Source organism: Sarcophilus harrisii, chromosome Y (assembly GCF_902635505.1).
Source record: "Sarcophilus harrisii chromosome Y, mSarHar1.11, whole genome shotgun sequence".
Lineage (NCBI taxonomy): Eukaryota > Metazoa > Chordata > Mammalia > Dasyuromorphia > Dasyuridae > Sarcophilus > Sarcophilus harrisii.
Window position 1 is genome coordinate 76,607 of NC_045433.1, and position 27,939 is coordinate 104,545.

Below are 27,939 nucleotides of genomic sequence, written 5' to 3' on the forward strand. Positions count from 1 at the left end.
TTGGTACTTTCTGTGGATCACTTTCTATGATCAAGGTTATCAGACCTTCAAAGTAACATTCAACGTCAAGTTGAGTAGTTATTTTCTTTTCCTTTATATAACTATTAAAGAGATATAGGCATTGGTTCTTTGAACATAATTTTTCATTTCCAAGTGTATGGAATTATTGTATGACATTCAAGATAATTTTAACTCCTAAATTTTTCAGACTCTCGTAAAGTGGAATTTTATAAATAAAAATAACGGAGAAGAAAAAATATCCGGAGCAATTAGGAACACTAGAAGAATTACATGTTTTTTGTTGTTTATGTTTCTTAGAGAAACATTAGGGGAAAAAAATTAAGATAGTAACTTCCTGAACGGAAGCGGAACTACAAAATATTTCATTTCCGGTGGCATCGTCTGAGAGAAAGAGGGAACCGGTAGAATATGGCGCCTTCTACGGTTCCTTTCTCGAGATCTTGAAGAGGAGGATTAAGATAGTGATAGCCAGGTTTTAAGGTTTTTTCACTTTCACAAGATTGAAATTCGGAAACATTATTGGAACTGGCGGTGCAGTCAATATAAATGGTAAGAAATACTTAAAATGACTGAAGAAAGGCGAAAGATCCCTAAAATGGCGGCCTCCATGTCGTTTCAGGCCGCCGTGTAAGGTCTGTTTGGGGGGCTAGTTTTAAAAAAGAGTGCTTAAATCTATAGATAACAAAAATTTAAAAAAAATTTTCATGTCGTTTTTTTTATTCAGTTCTCATGGCCTCGGTGCCTTCATCTCTATTTCTGCAACCGCGTTGGAAACGTGTAGTGGGGTGGTCTGGACCTGTACCCCGACCTCGTCACGGGCATCGAGCTGTTTCAATTAAAGAACTGATAGTAGTTTTCGGTGGTGGTAACGAAGGCATTGTGGATGAACTGCATGTATATAATACGGGTAGGTAAAAAAAAATAATAATTTCTGCTCTTTTCAGTGTTTTAGAATTCACACATAAACCCAAAATATAAATATAACAAGTAAAATAATATTAATAAAATAATATAACAAAGTATCACTTAACAAAAAGTTTTGATTCTTAAGGTTTAACATTAAAAAACTCTACTTAAAAAAACAACTTGTTTTTGCTATTTATTCTAATACCAAATTAATATCACACAGACAATCTGAAATGTATTATAAGAATACAGTTTCATATTTTCCCCTATACGTTTAACTTTTCAATATGTTTGTAAGTAAAATTTTAAAACTTTTTGGGAAAATAGTTTGACACTGACAACGAATTTATTATAGCTTACATACTAATCAAACATAATAAAAAGCTTTCCATTTACACCACTTAAGTCTAAAAACTTTTCCCATCCTAGTTCATATGCTTATGAAATCTATGTGTTAAAAACAAATTTTAAGCACTTGTTATCTGGCAACCCAAAAGAAAAAAAATCTGTCATTCAAATGTAGTTTTTGAGAGCCTGTTACAAACATCAGAAACCTTATTTTCCTCAATAGTATTTTTCCAATTACATGTAAAAATAGTTTTAAGCAATTATTCTTGTAAAATTTTTATGGCAGATTTTTTTCTCTCTTCTTACATTAACCTTTCTCCTGAAAACAGCAATCTTCCATAGATTATACATGTACGATCATTTTAAATATACAAAAATTTAGGATAGTCTGCTTCCAAGCCATGGCCATTCAGGAAATTTTTTTCAAATCCAAACCTAAATTTGCCTTTTCACAACTTTTGCCCATGTTAGTTGTTCTGCCCTATGGAACCCAATTAAATTTATTAGAATATTCATACTTTGAATATCTGAAGATAGTGAACATAATTCTCCTTAATTCTTTCTTTCAAATTTAAATTCTTAATATATGTTGACAACTTTTGTGTGATATGGATTTATGGTCAGTTACTGTCTTTCTGTATCCGATTTAAATCAAATACAGAAATCTACATTGGTCTAAACCAAACAGAATTCAGAGAAATTGTTCACTTCTTGAAAATGTTTCTTGCCCATAAATTTATTTTGCCAAGAAAATCTCAAATGGCATTCAGTTAACACAGTACTATGTAGAAAACTTACAGGTATTGTCATTTAAATATTTATCTGATTGTCATTTTAAAATTTCTAAATAATATAGATCTCAAACAATCTAGAAAAGATCTGATACTAATTATATAATTGTGTGATCAATGCAAGAAACTTTTGATTAATTTGGTAGCATACCACTCCAGTATCTATTGAAAAACTTACAAATGTGACATTGAGGTCTCAGTTGAGGTTGTGTAACATTTCTGTAGTGTATACAGTCTAGGTCTTTGTCTAATTTTTAGTTGTGAACAAGAATATTGTGAGAGTAATCCATAGTTGAGGGATCTCATGGATCATGTCATAGTTAAGGTATGACAAATGTAATAGTAGGATTAAGGGGACAAGAGATGGAAGAACAGATGGTATTATAAAAGTTAAATGATTCATGTTAAAACTTGCAAATGGAGAGTTGTGAAATTTTTGATAATCCTATGTAAATGACTATATACATATACATATATGTATGTGTTATATATGTATGTGTCATACATATGTATGTGTTTACATATTATATATAATTATATATTTAAGTATATTTCTTTAAAACTGTACAACTTTAGAAGTAACAGAAGCAGAAGAAGTGTACAACTCATTCTAGGGTGCAGAATAAAAACAATTTAGGAAAGAAGCTATAAAGAGGTAGAATTAATGGCCAGGGTAATTTAGAGAAATCATCTAACTAATATCTGTCTCTATATCAGAAGAGGAAGTTAATAAACCATATGCTCAGTTTCTTGAGAAAGGAGAGAATGATGTTATAATCTTTATAATGTGGCTAATTTAAGAGGAAATGTTGCTTAAGTGAAGAGAGTAAGAATAAAGAATAAGGAGTAAAATGTGCTCTGACTTAAATTTTCAAAATTCCTGATGGCCTTAGGATGAGTTTTAGTTAAAGAACGTACCTCCATTTCTAGAAAAGATTCTCAAAATTGCAATGTAAATACCAGAAAATAATTGAAATTGGAATCTTTATACATAAAAAAACAATTTTAGAGAACGTGTTTCAGAATAAATGGGAAAATGGAATTGTATAAGTAAAAGAGGTCAGAGTTGAAAGAATGGAAATTAAAAAAATGAAATTTTTTTCCCAAATGGCCAGTGTACATGGATATATGTGTTATGTATATTTATACAATGTATACTTCATCTCAGTACAGATGTAAAAAGAATTTTTTATTTATTTTATATGTAGCTCGGTAGTTATCTCTTTTAAATTGTAAAGACACTCTTCAAGACACTCTTTTTTGTATTCCCACAACTTAGCATATTGACTTACATAATAGGTATTTAATAAATATGTATTGACTGAATAGACAGTTAGCTCTTCCACATCTTTGGTATTAAAGTAAAAAATTTTGGCTCTCCATTCAAACCAAAGAAATCTAATTTTTTTCCTTTAAAAAAAATGAAATGTTCACTGTACTATATTGTAAAATTTGGTCATAAGCTTTTTTTACTTCATACAACTCTCCATCTAATCTCTCATGCCAATCAGTTACATATAGAAACTTTAATATACAAAGTCTTGATGTAAAGAGGGTAACTGTAGTCAAATTTTGACAGGTTTCAGGATTGATCACTCTTGTTTTTTGTTTTTGTTTTTAGCTACTAATCAATGGTTTATCCCTGCCGTTCGAGGAGATATTCCTCCAGGATGTGCAGCCTATGGTTTTGTATGTGATGGAACTCGCCTTCTGGTCTTTGGTGGCATGGTAGAATATGGAAAGTATAGCAATGATCTATATGAACTACAGGTAATAATTTTATTTTGTAGGATCAACTCTTTTTCTTAAGTATTATGGAAAGAGGCATTGTTTTTATCTTATAATTCCCCCTAAGACTAAGAATTTTAATTAACCTGTGCTCTGGGTAATTAAAAGAGATTAGATTTAAGAGAACTACATTTTAGTTTTACTTTGGGAAAAAAAAGGTGGGAAAGAAATCTTGATTAGGAATTTGATTTTTCTGTAAGATTTTGATCTCTTCATCTTAATTAAGCAATATATGCTTATTTATTATTTATTTATTGTAAAGTACCCATATTTTGTCCCTGTTTCCATATTTATGTTTAGGGAGTTAATTGATATTTCTTGATTTTTGACTGTAGGCAAGCAGATGGGAATGGAAGAAGCTCAAAGTGAAGACACCTAAGAATGGGCCTCCTCCTTGTCCCCGGCTTGGACATAGTTTCTCTCTTGTGGGTAACAAATGTTACCTCTTTGGGGGTTTGGCTAACGACAGTGAAGATCCTAAGAATAACATTCCAAGGTCAGGTGCCTTTATTTAGCTATGAACTCTTAAATCTTAGTTGGAGAGATTATGGCCTTGTGAGGAAATTTGGATTTCCTAAAGATTAAGATGAATTATAGCTAAGACTTTTGTTTTAAATTTTACAATAAAATCTTAAGTTTGGGTATACCCAATATATATATTGCAATATATATAATCCAAATATATCAGGAATATATTTCATACTCCTAATAAAAGGGATTTTTCCCTTATTTTTGTAACTTGTAAATTATAGAGATTAGTATTTCTAGGATAAGAATTGGACAATGTATAGATGGAGTTCAATCTATGTTCAGAAGCAAGGAACAAAGAAATAACTAGCTACGTTTTGATATGAAACTTATTCCCCATAAAATATCTTAAATACTTGCTTTAAAAGATTTTACTTTGATTCAGAATATCTAGAATCTAAATCCATTTCATGTTACTGATCAAGAAATAATTGGGACTTAATACAGCTTCTGTCTCTTTCCCCTTTTCTTTTTATTTTAATCTCCACATTTTATGTCTTTTAGGTACCTGAATGATCTCTACATCCTGGAGTTATGCCCAGGTTCGGGTGCAGTGGCTTGGGATATCCCTATTACCTATGGAGTCTTACCCCCACCCCGTGAATCCCACACAGCCATTGTTTATAAAGAAAAGGAAAAGAAGAAATCCAAGCTGGTTATTTATGGGGGAATGAGTGGCTGTAGATTGGGTGACCTTTGGATCCTAGATATTGGTAAGATGATTAAGAATAGGAGAGTATGTCAGCTATAGTTAATAAAGTATTCTACCTAGAAAATATTATGGGGCTTTCTTGGAACATCTTACTTGATAAGTGAGAGTTCTAGTATCTCAGTTGTATTTTTTCAGGTAATTCTTGTCAATGTAGTGGTACATAAAGTACCAGGTTTGAAATCAGGAAGACTTCTTAGTTCAAATCCATCCTCAGACACAGTAGCCATATGGACTGTCTCAATTTCCCCATCTGTAAAAAATTGAACTAGACAAATGAACGGCAAACCAGTATTTTTGCCAAGGAAATCCCAGATGGGATCTCAAAGAGCCACATAACTAAAACAACAAAGAATGCTTATAGAATGGATCTACGTTGGGGGTTATTGAACTTTGTCTCAAAGGACATGTTTATACTGTTTGCTCTAAATGAATCCTGCCAAGATTTTTGAATATTGCTTAAGAGAAGATAAAAGTGATACGCTATGATATGTGTTTCATTCAGCGATTTGTCACCATTTTGAGAAGTGAGTGAATTAAATAACTTAAATATCATTGCCATTCCTTTTTTAAAAAAAATTTCTTTCCCAGTACAAACTGCTTCTTGCTTTATTTACTAATCTTAAGTATAGATTTAATTATTGTTCCCCCTCTACCATTACAAAATGATTCTCATGTAGCATATTAACAAATAAGTATAATCTTCTAAAAATGGTTTTTGATAACAGTTTTGTGGCTACTTGGGCAGAAATTGAGTATGATATGATTACAATTTTTGGTGATTTTTTTTTTTTAAATAAAATCCATTGGTTGATTATTTCAAATGGAGAAGTCTTTCACAAAGACATAAAACAGGATTTCTTAGATATATAACACTGCTGAAAGTACTTTTATTTAGTGATATCTTTAGAGCTGACATTAGGGAAATAAATTTTTGAAAATGTTTGCCATTCTTTTTTCCTATTAAACAAAAGAGGTTTTTCTAAATGTTATTCTTCACAAATGACACGCAAAAAGTTCATCAATCCCTGTAATGGTAATACACCTGCCATGATAAATATTGCCCTTCCTTCCTTCTCCTAACCTAATCTATCTATCTTTGAAGAAATAAAATTGATGTTTAGGAAGCTAATTATCCAGATTAGGAATGAGCACCTAAATGGGTTATCTTTCATTTATTTCTTTGTGAAATATAGAAATGACTAGGTGATGTAGTGAGTACATGAATTTAAGGTCAGTAAAACTACAATTAAAATAGATTAGATTCTTGGCAAGTCAATCTGAGTTTGCTAAACATAATCTTGTTTATAAAGATCAAATGAAATATATAAGGTGATATACAGACTTGAAACACTAATGGCTAGCTATTTTAAAATTTATTCAGATTCTTCTTAGAACATTTCACATCACCAGTATTTAATAAATTCCTGCTGTATAGCATGTAAATAATATGCTTAAATGCACATTGAATTTAATTAAACAATTAATCTCAACTAAAATAACAAATAATCACCAAGGAATAACTATTATTGATAGTTAGGTTTAAAAAAGTAGTTTATTCATATCCTTATAATGAAATTGGAAGCCAAAAGTGATTTTATTCACAGAAACATTTATGGCTTTTTATAAAGTTATAATTCTCTTTATACCTGTATGAGTCCTTTTTTCCCTCTAATTAATAAGTTTTCATATGTATTTTGTTCCTTAATCACCATAAGTAATCCATTTTTTTATTCTTAGAGATATGCATTGCTTTTTATAAATAGTCATTTTTTTTTTGGAAAAAGAAAAAGGATACTTACCTTGAAAAAGAGGCCATGTTTGAAATCTCATTCTTTCTTCTGCAATATATGAATGTCACTTTGGACTCTGGAGATTTAATTTTAATTGGTTGCTGCATTTATAGGACTCTTAGGTGTGTCAGTTTGTTTTGTTTTGTTGTCAGTGGTGGTGAACATTCTTTTGGTTTTGCTCACATGTCTTTCATATCAATTCATATCATTCAGGTTTCTCTAAAATCATCTCTTACATTTCATTACATTTTCTTTTTCATTACATTTTTTTACATAGTACTCAGAGAACACTAGTATCTCTGGTGTGAGAACTGTTTTTAACAAAATTTCTCTGCTAACTTCAAGGAGTTTTCCTAGACTTTGGACAGACATTGAAATTGATGCTGTGCATAATAGACCTTTGCTGGTTCATCTGAATTTTTTTGCCGTCAGTATATAGAGACTTGGGAAAAAACAGTGAGACTGACAATTTTATGCAACTCTGCCTCAGTTAAATCATTTTGTGATGTCATTAGTCTTTTGAAAATGAAACACATAACAAAAAAGAACATCTTCAATAGAAGTTGCTGAATTTTTTACTTTTTTAAAAAATTATATTTTTATAGAGACTCTGATGTGGAATAAACCCAATCTTAGTGGAGTGGCTCCTCTTCCTCGAAGTCTTCACTCTGCTACTACCATAGGAAACAAGTCAGTTGGTTATTCCCACTTATTGTTTTTCTTTAATATTGCCTTAGTTTAAATTAATACCTATATTATCAATAAGAAATTTAGTTGGTAGAGTATAGTACAAAAAATAAATTAAAACCTGGAGAGAAAAGCTTGGCTTAGAATGTTCATTTAAAATTCAAAAATAAAAGATTTAAGAGTAGTTTTAAATTCTTTAATTTGTAATCCATAAAGAAAAAGAGGAGTGGTTATGCATTATTATCTTCATGTTTGGAAAAATAGGGAAATGATGAATACTGAAGGAACAGTGTCTTCAAGGGGAAAATTATCAGTCATTCATAAGAGAATTTTGTAAATTTGGAGGAATAAATAATAGCTGATATTTCTAAAGCTATTTTTTTGCAATACACTTTGTGTATATTGTCAGCAAGTATTTAATAAACATCTTCAATGTCTTAGGCATTATTCTAGGAAATAAATTTTCTCACAATTCTATGAATATTCCCATTTTGCAAACTAAGTGACTGAGGCAAAAGGGAATAAAATAATTTTTCAATGTTATAGCCAATAAATATTTAGTATGGAATTAGAATTCAGGCATTTTGGGCCCATTTCAAGCACCCTTATCTATATAAGATTTATTTCAGAAATTAGAGTGCTAAATAGACTTTCATTCTTTCTACATCTTCTATTCTTTTGTCTGTGTTTGACATAGAATGTATGTCTTCGGTGGCTGGGTACCTCTTGTCATGGATGATGTCAAAGTAGCCACACATGAAAAAGAGTGGAAGTGCACTAATACACTGGCATGTCTTAACCTAGGTATGGCATAAACTGAGCAGCAAAAGCCATTTCTCTTGCCCATTTATTTTTTTTTGTAAAGTTGTGTTTAAAACCTATTATGAACTGGTTTTATTTTAATTTCTCTTTTATTTCCTACTTTCTTCCTTCCTCCAGATACTATGGCGTGGGAGACTATCCTGATGGATATGTTGGAAGATAATATTCCCCGTGCTCGGGCTGGTCATTGTGCTGTTGCCATTAATACCCGACTTTACATATGGAGTGGAAGGGATGGCTACCGAAAAGCCTGGAATAACCAGGTTTGCTGTAAGGACCTCTGGTACTTGGAGACAGGTAAACCAAGCAGCTTTAGAGGGTCAAAGTTATGTTAATTATACCTGGGACCAAGTTTCTTCTTATAATCTGCTATTTTTTCTACCTTACAGAAAAACCCTCAGCTCCATCTCGGGTACATTTGGTTCGAGCAAATACTAACTCCTTAGAGGTGAGCTGGGGATCGGTGCCAACAGCTGACAGCTACCTTCTGCAACTTCAGAAATATGATACTCCTCCTGCAGCAGCTGCTACCTCACCAATAATTAATCCAGTTCCTTCTATGCCGGCCAACCCTCCTAAAAGTCCTGCCCCAGCTACCATAGCTCCTACTATACAGCCCCTCACCCAAATGGGCATCACACTTTTCCCTCAAAGTTCTGTGACTCCCCCAACAACTAACCCTATTCAGGTTTTGCCAACAGTACCTGGAAGTTCTATTTCTGTGTCCACCATGACTAGGACTCAAGGTAAGTAAGTTGGATAGGCAAATCCATTTCATAAAGAAATTATTATAAGGTTAATAGAAGATAGGTTTTAACTGAACCATAATCAGCCACAGGAAGGTTGAAAAAGCCAAGAAGTTTTTCTCATAGCACAATAGTTTTCTGTCAGAATCATATGCCCTTTTTTGTACTGAGAAATATGAAGAGATAGAAATCGAAAAAATTTCCATTATAATGGGAAAAGCAAGACCAAAGTTTCAAAGATTTTTAAACTAATAGCATTTGGCACAAATAAATGTTTTGTATCTGTCAACAGAGTTTTGGGTTATTTTTGATGCCATTAGAATAGTTAGCTCCAAATAAAGTGCATATAGATTGCACAATCAGAAATAAGATTCCTTTATTTCCCAGCAAAGTACACTAATGTTTATTAATTTATTATTGATGGACTAATGAAAGAAGAACTTATCTTCTCAGCAGGTGTTCTTAAAGTAACTGGCCCCCAACTTACAACAGGAAACCCAGTAGTCACTGTCCGGCCCTCCAGCCAAGCAGGAAAAGCACCTCTCACTGTTACTTCATTGCCTACTGGTGTACGGATGGTTGTGCCAACACCAAGTTCTCAAGCCATGGTGTGTGGGAATCTAATTGACTTTTGTTGGGGAAGAACATATTGTAGCAATACAATAAAAAAATCTCAGCATAAAATAATCTCAAAAGTCAAATTTGAAAATATTACATCTAGTCTTCTTTTATGTTTCTAGGTGGTGGGTAGCAGTCCTCAGATGAGTGGAATGGCAGCTCTGGCAGCTGCAGCTGCTGCCACTCAGAAGATCCCTCCTTCTGTTCCTACAGTATTAAGTGTTCCTGCAGGCACTACTGTGGTAAAAACTGTGGCAGTATCAACTGGAACTACTACTTTACCAGCTACAGTGAAAATGGCTTCCTCACCAGTCATGGTCAGCATATATAGGGATAAGATGTGGTGAACTTTAAATATAACTGAATTTAAACTGATATATAGGCCATAAAATTTTTTACTTGAACTTAATCTTTTCTAAAATTTGGTTATCTTTTATTCTCTTTGCAGGTAGCTTGAGTCAAATGGTATCAGATTTAGGAAATTAAGAAGGATTAATATAAATCTATAGAGAGTTATAGTAAGAGATTTGTGAAATGTATTAGAAAATTTTCCTACTGTGAAGTACCTGGTATTTTTTCAGATAAATTTCTTTCCAACATAGTGCTTATAGATAATCTTTTAAATTTTTCAGTCCCTTAATTTGAAGTTTTTAGAGTCTACAATGTCTACAGAGACATTGATAAGGAAGAATAACCCAAAAGTTATTAAAATAGTTTAATATCTTTCATACTATAGGACTTATAAAATCTAGAATTAGATGTTGCAAAAATTATATTATTTTATAAATGAAGGAACTAAAGCTCAAAGAAGTCTTATTGTGGGGTTTTTTTTTCTTTGGGGGTGAAGTCAGATTGGGTTTTTTGGTGGTAGTTTTTTATTTTTTGGGTTTTTTTTTTTTTTTTTTTTTTTTTTCATTTATTCCAAATCATTTCCTTCCTCCTAACCTTAACTTTAAAAATGGTCATCATTGGATATGGGATGGGGATAACGGAAGCTTCAGTAAAACCATAATATGTGAATACATTTTTTTTTCTGTTCTTTTCCTGGATATGGACAACATCTTTTGTAGTTTTTTATTTTAGTCACTCAATGATTCTCTGAACAGGTTTATTGATTGTATACAGCATTTTCTTAGTTCTCCTCATTTTACTTTTCATTATTTCATGCATATCTTTCCATATTTATCTGATATCTTTCTCATCGCTTTATTTTTTTAAATTAATGAATGAAAAAGCATTTATGCAATTCTTATAGAAAGCATTTTGCTAAGCCCTGGAGATACAAATTTTTAAAAAACAATTAGAAGAATTATGAATTACTCTGCTCCAAAGAAACTCATATTTTAAGTGGGAGAGACAATATATGTAAAAATATAGCCACAGGAAGGATGAAAAAGCCAAGAAGTAAATCACCATAACCTTCTATAATGTAGTATGCCAGTATTGAGATTTTTATCTGTAGCCAAATCTACAAGAGTTCCTTGTCCCAGTCTTCCTTTTTCTTTTCCTGTTCCTATTCACAATACCTCCTGACTTTATTAGGTAAGCAATCCAGCTACTCGAATGCTTAAGACAGCAGCAGCCCAAGTGGGAACATCTGTTTCATCAAATAATAGCACACCTACTCGACCTATTATCACTGTTCACAAATCAGGCACAGTAACTGTGGCCCAGCAAGCCCAAGTGGTGACCACTGTTGTGGGAGGAGTTACCAAAACCATCACTTTAGTTAAGAGTCCACTTTCTGTTCCAAGTGGCAGTGCTCTGGTAAGTACGAGATCATTTTGGCAAATTAAAACTTTTGAAATTTTGTCTATCGGTTTTGACATTTTATTTATTGACATTAAGTGATAATGATGACAGATTCAGTTTGAACTGCCTTTGCCTATATTCATTTTCTATATAAAGAAACAAACCAAAAACAGAATAATAGAGACAAAGTAGTTAAACCATATCTTGACTCTAAATCCAATAGTCTTACCCCTGTATAAAATTTATCATCTCAGTTGCATTGCAGATTGGAAAGAAATGCTTATTTTGTAATCTGAACTAAGAATCACACTTCAACCAACACTGCCTTTTTTTTAACATTGAGTAAATCACATTACATCTTTGAAAATTAGCTGCAATTTTATTAGCCTTAAAAATTGGCATTATGTTTTAAAATTTTTAATTTTATTACATTCTTAATAGCTGAATTATAGTTGCTTTAAGTTAGTTGGACTAAATAATTTTAAAGCTCCCATCATTTAAATCTAAAACTGGGATTCTGATCTTGGATCTACTTTCTAAGTTTATTCTTTTCTTTTTTCTTTATTTTTTTAGATTTCTAATCTTGGCAAAGTTATGTCAGTTGTTCAAACCAAACCTGTACAGACCTCAGCTGTAACAGGCCAGGCTTCCACTAATCCTGTAACACAGATCATCCAGGTAAATCATCAGAATCTCTGAGTGAGATTGTTCTTTCTGCTTCATTATAATTTTGTAAGCTTTACATCTGCCACTAAAATTTTATTGCTAATTAGTTTGTAGGTTTCCTTAGTAGGTTGAAATCCAAGTTGGATTGTAAAGTCCCGTCAGTTCAAGCCTTGCAAATACAGGAAGCAACTTCTTAGCCAATCTGACAGAGGTGTATCTCAGAAGCCGTCTTAATTTGCATTTCTCTGATCAATAGTTATTTGGAGCATCTTTTCTTATTTATCTCTTTTTTTTTAAAGACCAAGGGACCTTTGCCAGCAGGAACCATTCTGAAGTTAGTAACATCATCAGATGGCAAGCCTACCACTATAATCACAACCACGCAGGCCAGTGGGACAGGAACCAAGCCAACCATCTTAGGTATCAGCAGTGTTTCTCCTAGTACCACAAAACCTGGGACCACTACCATCATCAAGACTATTCCTGTGTCAGCAATCATTACCCAGTCTGGAGCAACAGGTAAGAGATGTCAGGCAAAGACATTTCCTATTTCCTATTGTTAGTTGGTTCAATTCCAAGTAAAGCCTATGTTGAATAATTTAAAAGAAGAAATTGAAGTATATTTGATTTATTCATATATTTCCTTTTAAATTCTATTCCTAACATTAGGGATAGGTGATTAATCCCTGAAATTTATTTTATAGACTGTCACAAAAATTATTTCATTGTAAATTTCTTGTAGGTCAGAGATTTTTATTATTTTTCCCTTCATTTTTCTCCCAAGAAAGGGAATGTTTGTATATACACACAGTTAGGAAAGAATTGGTTGTTTAGCAATATGTAATAATAGTTAATACTAATATTAAATTGTTAAAAACTTAAATTTTTGAGGACTATATAAGGGAATAACTCTAGGCTTTTTTTATCCAGTTTCACAGATAGAAAGTTCTTATAAAATAGTCTGTTTCTTTGTTTTTCACATTCCCAGGTGTAACCAGCAGCCCTGGAATAAAGTCTCCCATCACTATTATCACCACAAAAGTCATGACTTCTGGTACAGGAACACCTGCCAAAATTATTACAGCTGTCCCTAAAATTGCTACTGGCCATAATCAGCAAGGAGTGACCCAAGTGAGGCGAATCCTACCCTCTTCTTTACTGTCAATAGATTCTTAAAGATTCTTGCTTCTACATAGAACCTAAATTTGCGTCCTAAAGAATTAGGAAACTTATTAATTATGTGATTATAAAGGTCATTTTTTAAAAATCTGAACCTTGTTTTTTGTTCTGGTATTACAGGTTGTACTGAAGGGAGCTCCAGGACAACCTGGCACCATTCTTCGAACACTGCCCATGAGTGGAGTGCGACTTGTCACCCCTGTCACAGTTTCAGCAGTTAAGCCAACAGTCACCACATTGGTAGTGAAGGGTACCACTGGTATGTTTAGAAGATAAAAAGTGTATCATAGAAGATGAAACTATATAGTGCAGTTAATAGGCTTCGAAGCTTGTCTTAATAGCCAAACTAAGCTCAATCAACATAGTAAGGCTTTTGAAGTCTGTTCTGATGCCATGTCTTATATTGAGCAAATATAAGCTTTGCTTTTGCTACTAGTTTTTTTATTTGCCCAAACATGCATAGATATTTGTGCCTTTATTAATGACTTCTCTAAGTTTCTGTTGTTCCTCTTTTGACTGTACTTCATACATTTAGTCAATGAAGTATATGTCTGGGCCTAATTCATGTCAACTCCTCATATAATATGCTAAAATATCTAACAAAAGCAGTAAATCTAACATTTGTTTCAGAAAGAATGAGATCCATGGAACAGGTAATGTTGGAAACCTTCACTCAAAGAGAGCATCTTCATTCTTCTTTGATCTTCTTTTCTCTAGGTGTTACAACTTTAGGGACTGTAACAGGCACTGTATCTACCAGCCTTGCTGGAGCTGGTGGGCATAATGTCAGTGCTTCTCTGGCTACTCCTATCACCACATTGGGCACCATCGCTACCCTCTCAAGCCAAGTGATTAATCCTACTACAGCCATTACAGTTTCATCAGCACAAACCACAGTAACAACATCTGGGGCTCTTACTACCCCCACCATTACTGTGCAGGTAAAGGCTATAGTTTTGTTTTTGCCTGTTATCATATTTAAATTCCTCATTCATTTGTTTTGACATTCAAACAAGAATATGTGAAAATAATTTGAAAAGCATCTTGCTATTTAAAAGTTGATCTCTTATGATACTTTCCCCAGTTGCCCCAGAGGATTATGATTATTAAACACATATAAAAGTCCAATGCAATGTTTTGTTTTACCAACAAAATATTTTTAGTTAGCTTTTAACCATAAGTATGATAAAATTAAAATAGTTTTTTCTTCATTTTTCATTCCCTCGCCCCACAAAAAAAAAAATCCACATTTGTCTTGTGAATCATCTTATCAGGCAAGCTCTATCATCTAGTCAGTCATCAATTCATTTGTAAATCAGCAGTTATTAAGTGGTTGCCATCCCCTCTAATAAGTTCCAGCCATTCAGTAATTGGTGGGCATTACCTTAATTTCCATTTCTTTTGCTGCAGAAAAGAGCTGCTATAAATAATCTTTGTATCGGTAGATCTTTTTCCTTTGGGGATACAGATATAGTAGTGATATTTAGGTCAGAGGGGTTTTTTTCTCCATATATGTCTATAATGCAATTCTTTATACATACATTTTTTAGGTGTATTAGTGGATCTGATAAGTGTGTAATAGTACTTCAGAATTGTTTTATTTTGCATTTTTCTGTTGAGTAGTAAAAGGAAGTATAAGGAATTATAAGTATATGTTTTCTTATTTTAAAAAATAACTTTTTATTTTCAAAATACATGTGAAAATAATTTTCAGCATATGTCCTTGATAAATCTTGTATTCCAGATTTTTCTCCCTCCCTTCTCTCTATCCCCTTTTCCTGGACAGCAGTTAATCCATTATAGGTTAAATGTGTAATTTTTCTAAACATATTTCCACATTTATTATACTATATAAAAAAAATCAGATCAAAAAATTTCGGGAAAAAATGAGAAAGAAAAATTATTTACAGGCAACAATAAAAAAAAAAACATAAAAATACTATGTTATTCACAGCTCCCACAGTCCTCTCTCTGAATGCAGATAGCTGTCTCTGTCACATTTATTGGAACTGACCTGCATCACCTCAATATTGAAAAGAGCCACATTTATCAAAATTGGTCATAATAACCTGTCTCTATTTCAATAGAAATAGAGAAATGAAAATAATTGTTCTTATTTGGTCACATTAGAGTAAATTGTCTTCTTCTCTTCACTATAGCAATCTATTGCATATTTCCTAAGATTATAGATGCCAATGATTACTTTTAAAAACTTTTCCTATTTTTTAATCATTTATGCATTGGGGAATGCCTCTTATTTTTATAAATTAGCCTCAGTTGTACAAATATTAAAATGTCAGATTCAGAAAAAATTCAAATTACAGTTATCATGATAATTTGCTTACTATTGTAAAAAATCAGAAATCCTTGCTCAACTCAGAAGTAGATGTCAGAGCAAAAGGAAAATACTTGTTATGGAGATGCTTTTATTAATCTGTTTGCTTGTTTATTTATTTATTTTCTCCGTTAGCCTGTCTCTCAGCCCACTCAAGTGACATTGATTACACCACAAGGAGGTGTGGAAACTCAGCCAGTACACGATCTTCCTGTCTCCATCCTGGCTTCACCTACTACAGAGCAACCCACTGCTACAGTAACAATTGCTGAAGCAGGTCAAGGTGATATGCAGTCTGGTACTGTGACTTTGGTGTGTTCTAACCCACCATGTGAAATCCATGAGACGAGTACCACCAATACATCTACCACAAGTATGGTAGCCAACATTGGGGACTTTCCACAAACCACACAGGTTCAACTCATCTGTGATGGTCAGGACATTTCAGCAAGTGAGCAGCAGAATGCAAATATGTCAATTTGCTCCAATCAACTTTGTGAAACTCCTGAGACAAGTATTAGTAGCGCTTCCATGGGGATTGGTGCTAACTTAACAAGCTCTCTAACTGTGGACATGGGACAGATTCTGTGTATAAACCCTCATTGTGAGACCCATGAAACAAACACCACTAATACAACCACCACAGCCATTTCCAACATTAATAGACAAAATGTCTGCTCTAATCCCCCATGTGAAACCCATGAAACAGGAACCACCAATACAGCTACTACAGCCACATCCAACATAGGTACCATGCAGTCAGCATCTCCCAGCCCTCAACATGAAAAACATATCCAGACAGATGACTTATTAGTTTCAGTTCAGTCTAGTATTAGTGAAGAGCTCAAAGGATCTTGTTCTCTCACCAGGTCTTCTTGCCAAACTCATCAGAGTGGCTCAACATGCATTACCCTGAGTATGAAATCCATAGAGGTGTCTTCAGCAACCACCATTCAGATTTGCCAGAAGTCATCATCTAAAGAGATCATCTCTAATATGACTACTTCTAAGGGGTTTTATACTCAGAGTATAAAAGCTGAGCAAACAAGTCCACCTACTGTAGGCAATATGTCAGGTTTGAAGCCACTAATTTGGCATTCTGAGACACAGCATATTCACAAAACCAGTGTCCCCACTATGGGACAGGTGAGTATAGATGCCAAGGAAACCATTGAAATACCAACATACCCTAAGCCTTTGTGTCTCCTACACCAAGACTTGACTAAAACTACAAAAACCATAGGAACACAACAGTGTTCTTCTCTTTGTGAGAATTATGAGACTGGTATTATGTCAGCTATGGACAATGTTGACTACAACCCAGCATGTGAAATCCATAAAACAAATAGCACTACTACAACTTCTTGTTTAGTCATTAGTCATAATAATAGTCTGCAGCAAACAAGCCTAAGCAACCAAGAGACAATCATTAGTGAGAACCAAGAGCCTCCCTATGTTCCCAAAACCTTGACAACAGTTACAGATTTGGTAGAGTTACCACCAAAGGTCACATGTACTTCCAAGAACAGATCCCCTTCAGGAGACACTTCTGGACCAAAACTGTGTTCCAATCCTCCACATGAAACTCATGAGACAGGTACCACTCACACAGCCACTACTGTCACCTCAAACATGGGCTCCAATGAAGGTGAGTAAATTTGTTTTGTCTCATATTAGAAAATAAAAGGGAAAAACAAGGAACTTTATATAATTTTCTTTTATTTCATATTCTCCCCAAATGCAATCTGTGGAACACTCCCCCAGCAGCCTTGTGAATTTTAAAGAATTTGCAGTTTGAGATATTCTCCAGTTTCTTTTAATTCCAAACACTGTTGTCCTATCCCTTCTTCCTTCATAGTTTCTCCACCAGCTACTAGTGGACATGAAGATCTAGGGAATATTCAAGGGACTTCTGTGATTACCACCAGTTTCAGCAGTGTGACAACAGCAACCTTTGACCAGTCCCAGGCACTGACCACTATGACACAATCTACTTTGGTCCCCAAACCTTCAGTTCCAGTGAGAACAATAATTCTAGATGGAATTGGATGTTATTTTCTCTACTTTTCTTTTTACAACTATTTTTTGGTTCTTTAGGAATGATTTATTTTGTAACATAAAGTTGTCCACTCCTTATGTTTTCTTATATATAATTGTTAACATTTTCATAATCTATTATGGGTTTTAAATGACTTCACTTTCAACATAGCATTTTAAATCTTCACTGTGTATTCTCAAACTAAAACTTACATTTTCACTATCTAATGGGGCAAAAAAAATCTTACAACTGCCTTTCATTCAATTTTGGGGTAACTAGTGTAATATGATAGAATTGGTTTGACAAATCTATTATTTCCCTTTTTTATTTATTATCATCAATTATTTAAATAAATGTGCAGAAAGAGTATGCATATCAGATTATAAATGACATGAAGCCAAAGAGACAGTTTATACATTTTAGGAACAACCAATATCCAAAAATATCTCCATAGACAATTTTCTCAACATTTGAAGTATGGATAAATAAAAACTACATTTGAATTCCTAAAAAGAAAGTTAAAAGACTTTAAAAATTCCAGAATGGGAAGTTAGTTAATTTGTCTAAAAATATTCTTACCTTTTTAATAGACTAAAAAAATCAGCATAATAAAAGCACCCACAAGAAAAAAATAGATGTCGTTTTTAATGTTAAAAAAGACATAGGGTCCAAGACAAGGGAAATAATAAACATATAATTTCCTGTCACATATGAAGTATTATATTGATATGTTTTAGAAAAACATAATGGAGATCTATATTTCAGAAGAAGACAATCAAGATTTGAGCAATTTAATGTCATGCCATGAATTTAAAAGGCCTGGGAGTGTTGAGAAAAAAAGAAATTTAAGACATGTATATTAATTACTTAAATATTTGGAGAATTATTGTTTGTGAAAGGAAAGCAATGAGGTTCTCTTTTTTAAAAGTCTTCAAACAAAAATTGAGTAGCCATTTGTATTTCAACAAGTGTTGTTAGACCCTTTCTCTGATACAGGTGTTTTTTTCTCTCTGTTAGAGTTTATCATTAATGATAGAAGCACCTCCAGAGGAGAAGACTAACATTCCTGCTCCAGATGCAGTTTCCAGTACTGTGCCTAGCATAGAGGCGTCTCTTTCTGTTATACATGTCTTGGATTCAGATGAAATAAAAGCTAAGCAAATGTTAAGAGAGAAAATTGCGTTATCATCACCCCTTCTGCAGTCCAGTCAGTACACAGGGCCCTCTTTGAAGGAACAGTCACAGCTTCCCAAGAATTTAGTGGCTGTGGACAATAATGCTAAGGAATTCCCATCAGATCAGGACCATACCAATTCAGCTGCTGTGACTTCTATAATGGTGCAGCATCCTCCATCTCAACAACCTGAGGTATTTCAGCATTCTCTGCCCCATGAGTTGATGGCTGAGGGACAGGTGGACCAAACAACATTGATGGTTTCAGGGTTCTCCCCAGAAGAATTTGCAGTCACTACAGCAGCTGATACTGCAGCCCATGCAATAGCTAGTGAGGAAGCCCAAACTTTGGCCATGCATGCGCTACAAGCTGCACAGCAAGCTATAATGGGTAAGTGCCTTATATGAGGGACATGATATAGTTTTCTAAGGCATAGATGCATCAGATATGGTTTAAATTGCTACAGTGTTAACATTTATCTAATTATAACTAAATTGTTTATTAATGGAATTACTAATAATGTTTGATAAGAGAAATACTGAAAAAGATCATGTTATAGGTACATAACTGCACAAATTGAGCACAGTGAAAAATTGGCAAGTAAACTGCCAGAGATTTATAGCATAAGTAATAAAGAATACAAACTATAAAAATCCCCATTCACTTTGGGCAATTACATGGAAAATAGATAATATAATAAAGCGCGCATTTAGGGTTAGAAAATTTAGGAAAATTTTTAGAAAAATTTTGCAACAGTGCTAGAATGGTAAAGACAAAAGAATGCTAATTTTGAATGGAGAGATGTGAAGTAGATCTGAGGATATTGCTGTGTATACTAAGTTGTCTCTAGATAGTTTGGTTTAAATCATAAATTCATTGTCATTAGTGTGATATTACTTAAAATCTAATGTAAATTGAGAATACATAAACAAGTATTATTCCATTGTTACTTTGAGGTGATTAAAGAATGATTAGATTGTTAAGCCTAATTATTAGTTTTACTATATTTTAGGTAGAATGGACAACTAAGAAAGTTCTGAGAGAAGAGTAATTAATAGGATAAAGATTTTTGTATTTTAATCATGTTTTTGGAGGGTTTGTTTCAGAATACAAAACTTAGCTTTTTAAAAGGAGAAAGTATGCAGAAAATATTTGAAGGTTTGTTAAAATGGCACATCACCGATTTAGAGAAGTAAAGTTCAAAATTGTAAAGAACTTATAGCAAATTCTCATTAATTTCCACCACACTGGCAAAATCATTTGTCAGTTTGTGAGATAGCAACGAAGTCTCTTTTGTAATGATAAGATATGCCACAGTACATGTGAAAATTCATCTAAGAAGCTGAGTAGTATAAACTTGCTTAATTGCCAAAATTATTAGGGTTGTATTGATTTCTTATTTAAAAATAAACAACTGTATCTATTTGGAGTAAAAAATAATTGGTATAATTTCATAGACCTTTTTTTCCCTGAGACAGCTGGGGGTTAACTGACTTGCCCAGGGTCACTCAACTAGGAAGTGGGAGAGTAATAAAACAAAAGAAAAGAATTTAATCTGACCAGTAACCTGCTGGGACTGCTCTTTATTTCCTGTTGTTCTAAAGTGTAGAGATAAGACTAATAGGGTAAAGTCTGAGGGATGCAAATTTTAGTTTTATGTGAGAGTTGACTTTTAAGATGATAGATTGTTTCATGAATGAAAATAGGTAGGTAAAGCATTTATTAAGAATTTTTTCATCTAGTCTACTTAGCCATTTTTACAAATTGACAATAGTCAGCTTTAATAATAGAATACAGAAATGTGCATAAGTAGGGCATACTGGTTGGTGATGGAACAAACTCCCTGAATCCCCAAGGTAAGCATTATGGTTAAAACTTGGAGTACTTTTTGAATCAGTTTAAGTTAAAAGGAATGAATGGGTGAGAAAAGAATGTATGTGGCCAAAAAGAATGGAGAATTGTACAAAGTCGTTTATGTAAAAGTTTAATATCAGATGTAAACAAATTTTGTGGCTTAAAACTTGATATATTGGGAAATAGTAAAATAATTTCAAATCAGACTTTTAAATTCGTATTTATAATATATGTATTAAATATGTAGTATTTAAAGAGCTACATTGGATTCTCTTTTTGGAGAGTTTTATTTTTTTTTAATATTTTTTACTTACAAAGTTTTGCATACCATATTCTGTCCTTTCCTTCTCCCCTTCCCAAAACAATTAGCTAATATAGAGTATAAATATGTAGTCTTGTAACCCATTTCATTGTTAGTTATTTTGTGGAAGAAAAGAGGAAAAAAATATTATGTTTAATTTGTGTTTAGATATTATCACTTTGAAAGCAGACAGCATTTTTATCATGTATCTTTTGGGACTGTTTTGGTTTGTTATATTGCCAGTTCATGCAAGTCTGCAGATTTTCTAAGATCATCCTCTTTTTCATGTCTTGTATCACAATAGTATTCCATCACAGTTGTATACCATAGCTTTTGTTTAGTCATTTCCATTTGATGGTATCCTCCCAACTTAGAATTATTTGTCAGAAAAAGCTATTATAAACTTTTTTGTAGAGAAGGCCTCACCCCCCTTTTTTTGAAGGTCTCACAGACCTATAAGTGAAATTGCTGGATCAAAGGGTATGCAAAGTTTTATTGGTAAAGAAGATAGTTGCTGGAGAATTTAATAATTTTTTTTTTAATTTTGTCAAATATTTGCTCTACTGGTAGAATCACATGATTTCAGTTAGTTTAGCTATTGATATGATCAATTATGCTAATACATTTTCAAATTAATTAACAAGTTCTGCATTGCTGGTATAAATTTTACTTGGTCAGAATTAGAGTTGCTGTAATCTCTTGGCTAATTTTGGGGGGGGGTCAATATTCATTGGGAAAATTGGTCTATAATTTTATTTCTCGTATAATTATCAGCATCATATCTGTGTCATAAAAAGAATTTGGAAAGAATTTCCTTTCCCTGTTTTTCTAACTAGTATATGAAATCAGAATTATTGCTAGATTCCAAAAATTTGTGGGTTCTGTCTCTCCAAAATCCAGTCAGAGATTTAACTAGGGTTGATTCTGAGGGAAACCAGAAAGAATTAAAGTTTTGTCTACTCTCTGCTATCTTGACTCTGCCCCAAAAATTCTAGAGAAAATGTTTTGTAACAAAATATTCTAGCCTGGGGATAGTAAATTGTGAATTCCTTGAGCAGATTATTGTCAAAGTCTAAACTAATCTCAAACCTGCATACTATTGTAGGAATAGAAGAAATAATATTAGATAATGCTGGCTCTTAGTAGATCTTGCTAGTTCTAAGTTGGGATAACCATTATTGGTCTTAAAATAGCATCTCTTTTTGCTCCTGGACAGGTACTTCAGGGCAGCCTATGGGCACAATAGTGACACAGACAGAACTGGGATACCTTCCTACCATCCAAGAGGGTCAATCTACCACCATTCCTCTTGTATTGACCCAGCAAGAACTTGCTGTCTTAGTACAACAGCAGCATCAAGACCATGTTCCTACCGAGGCCCTGGCTCCTGCTGACAGTCTCAATGACCCAACCATTGAGAGCAATGATTTTAAAAATCCATCCAGTACGGTTACCAGCACAGTAGCTCTTTTGTCTTCTGCAGCTATAGGGAGAAAGATATTTTATTTCTATCATCCAACATCTATCCAATGATTATATGCTATCAAAAAAACCCTACAAGAATAAAATAATCACTCTGTCTGATAAGGGAAACAAAACTTAGCACCTGGGATCAGGAAAATTGTACTGTTATCTTGACAAGACATTCTATGAGGCAAAAATGAATATCAGACAGAAATGGGAGAAATTTATTCATTATCAGAAAACTAATTGTAACCTTTTCTCAGGATAAGGAAAATTAGTAGTGGGTAGATATTTGAAATAGTATGTCAAAAGGGTTCATTAGATATAACAACATATAGAACTTAATTTCTTTGGTGCTAATCAGTTTGGTAAAACAGTACTAGATTTAGAATCAAAAGATCTTGTTGGCTCTGCTGCATGTGTACTTTAAGCAAATCATGTTATTCTGAGTGATTTGACATTGTTCCTGTCACATATTCTTTCAGCCTTTAGATGGTTCCCTATGATCTTGTAAGTTATCTATTGTCTTTATCTGGGGTCACTGATAGTTGACAAAAAGAGGAAATATTACTACATTGCTAAAATTGGAACTCACCAGGGAGATTTGTAAAGTATTTTGCTTTTAAAACCTTGCTATAAGGATACACAATCATAAGAATAAAAATTAGACCATGCTCAAAGAATTTACAGACTAGTGAGATGATAATAAATTAGGAAAATGTTATTCTAAACCATCATGAGAGAAGAGAACTAGAAGGTAAAATTGTATTGATCTCCAAGAATAGATGCCAGAAAAGCAGGAATAATGAATGTGATATACAGATATATGATGTTTGACAAGTTGAAGTTTTATTTAGAGAAAATTAAATTATTTCATTCAAAAAATAAAATATAAAGCAGATAAAATGATGACTAAATATTCTGATATAATTTTTATTTGAATTTTGTCCTTGTGCTAGGTCTGACAGCATCTAATACATTTGTCACTCCTCCATCTGTAATGGTAGCCAGCACAAACAAACTGCAGGCTACAACTGCTTTGACTGAGGTAGGCAATGGTATTGGATCAGTTTTGGTAAATTGAAAATGATAAGAAATAGTAGTGGCATGCACCTTTGGGCTTTAAAATGTTTGCTATGTTTAAGTTAATTGTTGTTAATATACTCTCTTCTCTAGAAACCTGAACTAGCCCACTCAACCATCAGAGCACTAATAAAGAAGGAAAACCAATGGTTTGATGTGGGCGTCATCAAAGGCACTAACATGATGGTAACTCATTTTCTGCCATCTGATGATACTTCTGCCATGGATGTAAGTCTTCCAAGAAAACTTAAAACCCTTTAATAGATTGGATTTTCTGATTTAAAAACCAAATTTGATTATGATTTTGATGTCACAACTGAATACTTGATTGGTAGAATTTTGTGCTTATCTAGATTGAAAAACGTCTTTTAAAAAACTAGAAATATTCAGTCTTTTTTTCTACTTTTGCCTATATAATACTTGGGCCAAACTAAACATTTTCTAAATGTTTGATGCAGCGCGAATTATTAACTTATATGTCTTTCATAATATGCTAGGAATATATATATATATTGGAAATAACTTTTAATACTTGGGCTAGTATTGCTGTAAATAAAGGAAATTAGCAAGGAATCTGAGAATTTAAATATGATTGAAAAGTTCCTATAGGTTAGTTGTTGAAGGAAAAAAAGATCTATAAAGGATGGTAAGAATGAAGACTACTATTTGTCTACAAATCTTAGAAATCTGGCGATATGATATAGCAGACTGGTGCTGGATAATATTACTATCACAATAAACATAAAAATAAATAGGAAAGGATATGCATCTATCAAGTTTATCCAATAATGGTGGTTCCTGTAGTAACTAGCTCTTGTTTTATATAGGCTAGTCAGAAATTTCAGATCTTCAAATTGATTTGTAATCTATTGCTGATGCAGTCATCTAATAAGGTTTTATTTATTTCTTTTTTCTTATTCCCTATCTTCTAGTATGATTCCAACATTATCCCTAATTATAGCCAGTTGAAAAAGCAAGAGTTGCTGCCAGGCACAGCCTATAAATTTAGAGTAGCAGGGCTCAATGCCTGTGGCCGAGGACCCTTCAGTGAGATCTCAGCATTCAAAACATGTTTTCCTGGTTTCCCTGGAGCCCCTTGTGCAATTAAAATCAGTAAAGTAAGTATGACCTAGGGAATTACACTTTCTTTTTCTTCTTAATTTATTTGCTTTATGTTGATATAAGAATATACATAATTCTTTAGGATATCATTAAAATTAAATTTCTGCCATTGAAACCTTGTCTTCTTCAAGGCAAATCACTGTTCTGAGTCATAGTGAATTGACATATCTAAGACTCATAAATATAGAAATGGGTACACGAGTTTCATGAAAAATCTGCATTATAATTAAGGAGGAATTAGACTTCTAGTAAGAAATTAAAATATATATTAGCTCTAAAGTACCTTTAAGTTATGATCCTGTGAGTCTGTCTTTATTCCATAAAAATTGAACCTTCTTTAAATAATGGCACAAAAGTTTAACATGGAGAGCATTGAATTTCCACACATTGTTTTTCTATATGATAATTCTCTGAACTGAAATTTTCTCATCATTTCCTATAGATGCCAGATGGTGCCCATCTTACCTGGGAACCACCTTCAATGACTTCAGGCAAAATCACTGAATATTCTGTATACCTTGCCATTCAAAGCTCCCAGTTAGGTGAACAGAAAATCGCAACCCCAACTCAACTGGCTTTTTTGCGTGTCTATTGTGGGTCTAATCCATCTTGCTTAGTACAGTCATCTAGTCTTTCCAGTGCTCACATTGACTGTACTACCAAGGCTGCTATCATCTTTCGAATTGCTGCCCGAAATGAGAAGGGTTATGGCCCTGCGACACAAGTCAGATGGCTACAAGGTGAGTATAATCCACATATCAATCTGAGGTATCAGGAATGAGAAATTCATAAATTGTTTATTTATTATTGTGCAATGTGCAATGTGTTGTACAAAGACAAATGAACTTAGATTCCAAATAGCCAGGTACTGACTCCTAAAATAATTTAATTTCTAGAGTTCAGTTTTCCTAATTATAACATTACAATAACAACAGGCTCAACAAACAAATTTATACAAAGACATGCCTGAGATTCACTAGGATTCCTCATTAGAATTCCCTACATTTTAAGTTCCTAAGAAACCAGTTCTTCATCATTCCAAGTAATACATTTTCTATTGGTCAGCCATTCCCTTAATATCATAGTGCTTTGAATACTAGGGAAAGAATTGGGAGGTGAAATAGGGTAACAATAAATGTCCTCTTTCATTTTAGGTCAGAAATAAAAAGGATAAGCAGGAAACAAAGAAATAATGTAATGGACAAGAAAGAAGTTAGTAATATTCATAAGACATTTGGTTACTACAGATCTTTAAATTGTTTCTTGACCTGGATTGAATGGCTTTTCAGAGTTAGAAGTTATAAAAAAAAAAACTCCCTTTAGGGAATTCTTAGGCTGATAAGGAATACCAGATGCACAAGAAAATTATAGTCAAATAAGATTTTGTGTATTTAGTAGTGCTTGAAAGTTGGTTATCATTCCATCTTTGAGATTTGGGGTTTAAATTTTTGTTCCATTTCTTTCCAATTTTTTTAATCTTTTCATAACTTCTATGCTTTTCCAATTTTTATTATAGAATCTAATAAAGATGGTTCTAATGTAAAACCTGCCAATAAGCGACTGTTATCCTCATCTGAAATGTAAGCAGATATCCTTCAACTGAATCTCTTGGGAGGTTGGGAGGAGGTGAAAGCATCAAATGGTTAAGAGTCTTGATTTTGAATTGTATTTACATCTTGAGCCTTATATAGAGTATCATAAATACACTGACAGTTCTTAAATACTAATAAAAATGTCTACACTAATTTTTTTTTTCTACAAAGGAAATCAACTCTAAAGAAATCTAAGACTGATGGTCAATAAGAGAAGGGCGATTACCTCTTCTCATTCAGGAAATTCAACTCTCCTTTCCATCCTCAACTTTACTTCAGAGGCACACTTGCCACTCTTCAATTATATTATTGTATATACCCTGCTATTTTTGTCATTTTTCTTTCTTGAAGATGCATAAGTTGTACAACTTGAAGATGTAGTTAGATTTACATCTAACTTGTATATGAAGTTATAGAAGACCTGCAATTTTGAAGAAAGTAAATGTTACTATTAAATTTAAGATTGAGAAAACAAAGTTGTAACTATATTTTGTTTATAACAATGCTGCTATAACATAACTTTTCTCTTAGTCCAAGGGACTACTAAGATCTACTTTTGTGCATAAAAATCTTGGTGATGGGAAGAAGTTACCTAGGTCCCTTTGAGCTTTTTGGCCCCTCTTTGCTGATCTATTCCATAGGAAGACATTTTTCTTGTATTTCTTAAAAGTTACAAAATGGAGATGTTTACCTTCACATTCTTTATTTCTATGGATAAATGTTCCACCTACTATCAGTAGTTATGATGAGTTAATTTTCTTGGCATTAATCACACTATGGGGTCAGTTTTGTTTTTTTATCTAATAATCATTTAAAAATTATTTGCCCTTAGCTCCTACTTATTAGGAACTTTATATAAAATTACCATTTTATTTCAAATACATATATTTTTTGTTTTATGAATACTACTTTCACAGATTGTGAAACTTTTCATTTGTGGGCAGATTTTCATCCCTAAAGATAGAAAGCCCTCCTAGTTAAAATCCTATATGGAGAGATAGAGAATAAGTAATGGTATAATTTTTTTTTTAAAGTTAAAATTGATAGAATGTTAAAATTATTATTATGCTTTTAAAATATCTAAGATATTTCATTTTTATTTTTTTCCAATTGTACAAAATGACTATGTAATGCACATTTTAAAAAATTAGTGTCAGTTGTATAAATACTGAAAGAAGAAAGGTTGTGAGTACTTGAAAACTAGAGAAAATGACTTATATTTTGTCCACTATCTTCACAAGATTCATCAGCGTTAATCAAGCAAGTCTTTTTATTTATTTTTCTTGGAGAAGATATCCACTCTAATATCATTGGTATTTTTGTTTTTTCTTTCTTGACTTACTGTTTCTTGAGTAATCAAGACAAAATGAAATTTTAAATTAGTTTATTATTCCCAGTAGAAGAGAAGATATATCTGTATTTGGCCTCAGTCTACAAATGTGGAAAATATAAATATAAGCTCAAATCTTCTTAAGTACCATACAAACATTTTAAAAGGTATAAATTCCGTCTTAGGTTAAAAAACTGAGGATTATAAATCACTCTCCCCTCATTGTGAGGGGAACAAAATTAGAATAGGGTGTATGACAAGAGTGGAATGAGCCCAGAACATCTCAAATTGG

General features: G+C 32.9%; 1 protein-coding gene across 3 annotated transcripts; it reads left to right on the top strand.

Moving 5' to 3' along the window:
* Window positions 1-405: 405 nt before the first annotated feature.
* Window positions 406-27,387, top strand: LOC116420403 (host cell factor 1-like). 3 transcript variants are annotated; one of them, XM_031945279.1, is made up of 27 exons: window positions 406-570; window positions 746-928; window positions 3,688-3,836; window positions 4,190-4,350; window positions 4,887-5,095; window positions 7,490-7,574; window positions 8,269-8,375; window positions 8,511-8,690; window positions 8,783-9,139; window positions 9,593-9,747; window positions 9,880-10,074; window positions 11,300-11,524; window positions 12,083-12,187; window positions 12,475-12,694; window positions 13,164-13,306; window positions 13,475-13,613; window positions 14,072-14,295; window positions 15,825-17,337; window positions 17,548-17,708; window positions 18,745-19,291; window positions 22,273-22,500; window positions 23,480-23,568; window positions 23,697-23,831; window positions 24,536-24,721; window positions 25,168-25,465; window positions 26,242-26,305; window positions 26,489-27,387. In XM_031945279.1, the coding sequence occupies exons 2-27, from the start codon at window positions 751-753 to the stop codon at window positions 26,526-26,528; spliced, it is 6,093 nt and encodes a 2,030-aa protein (XP_031801139.1). In that variant the 5' UTR covers window positions 406-570; window positions 746-750; the 3' UTR covers window positions 26,529-27,387. The 3 variants fall into 3 exon arrangements, with proteins under 3 accessions (XP_031801139.1, XP_031801140.1, XP_031801141.1); XM_031945280.1 differs by having other exon boundaries at window positions 9,596-9,747; XM_031945281.1 differs by lacking the exons at window positions 7,490-7,574; window positions 8,269-8,375.
* The last annotated feature ends 552 nt before the right edge of the window (window positions 27,388-27,939 follow it).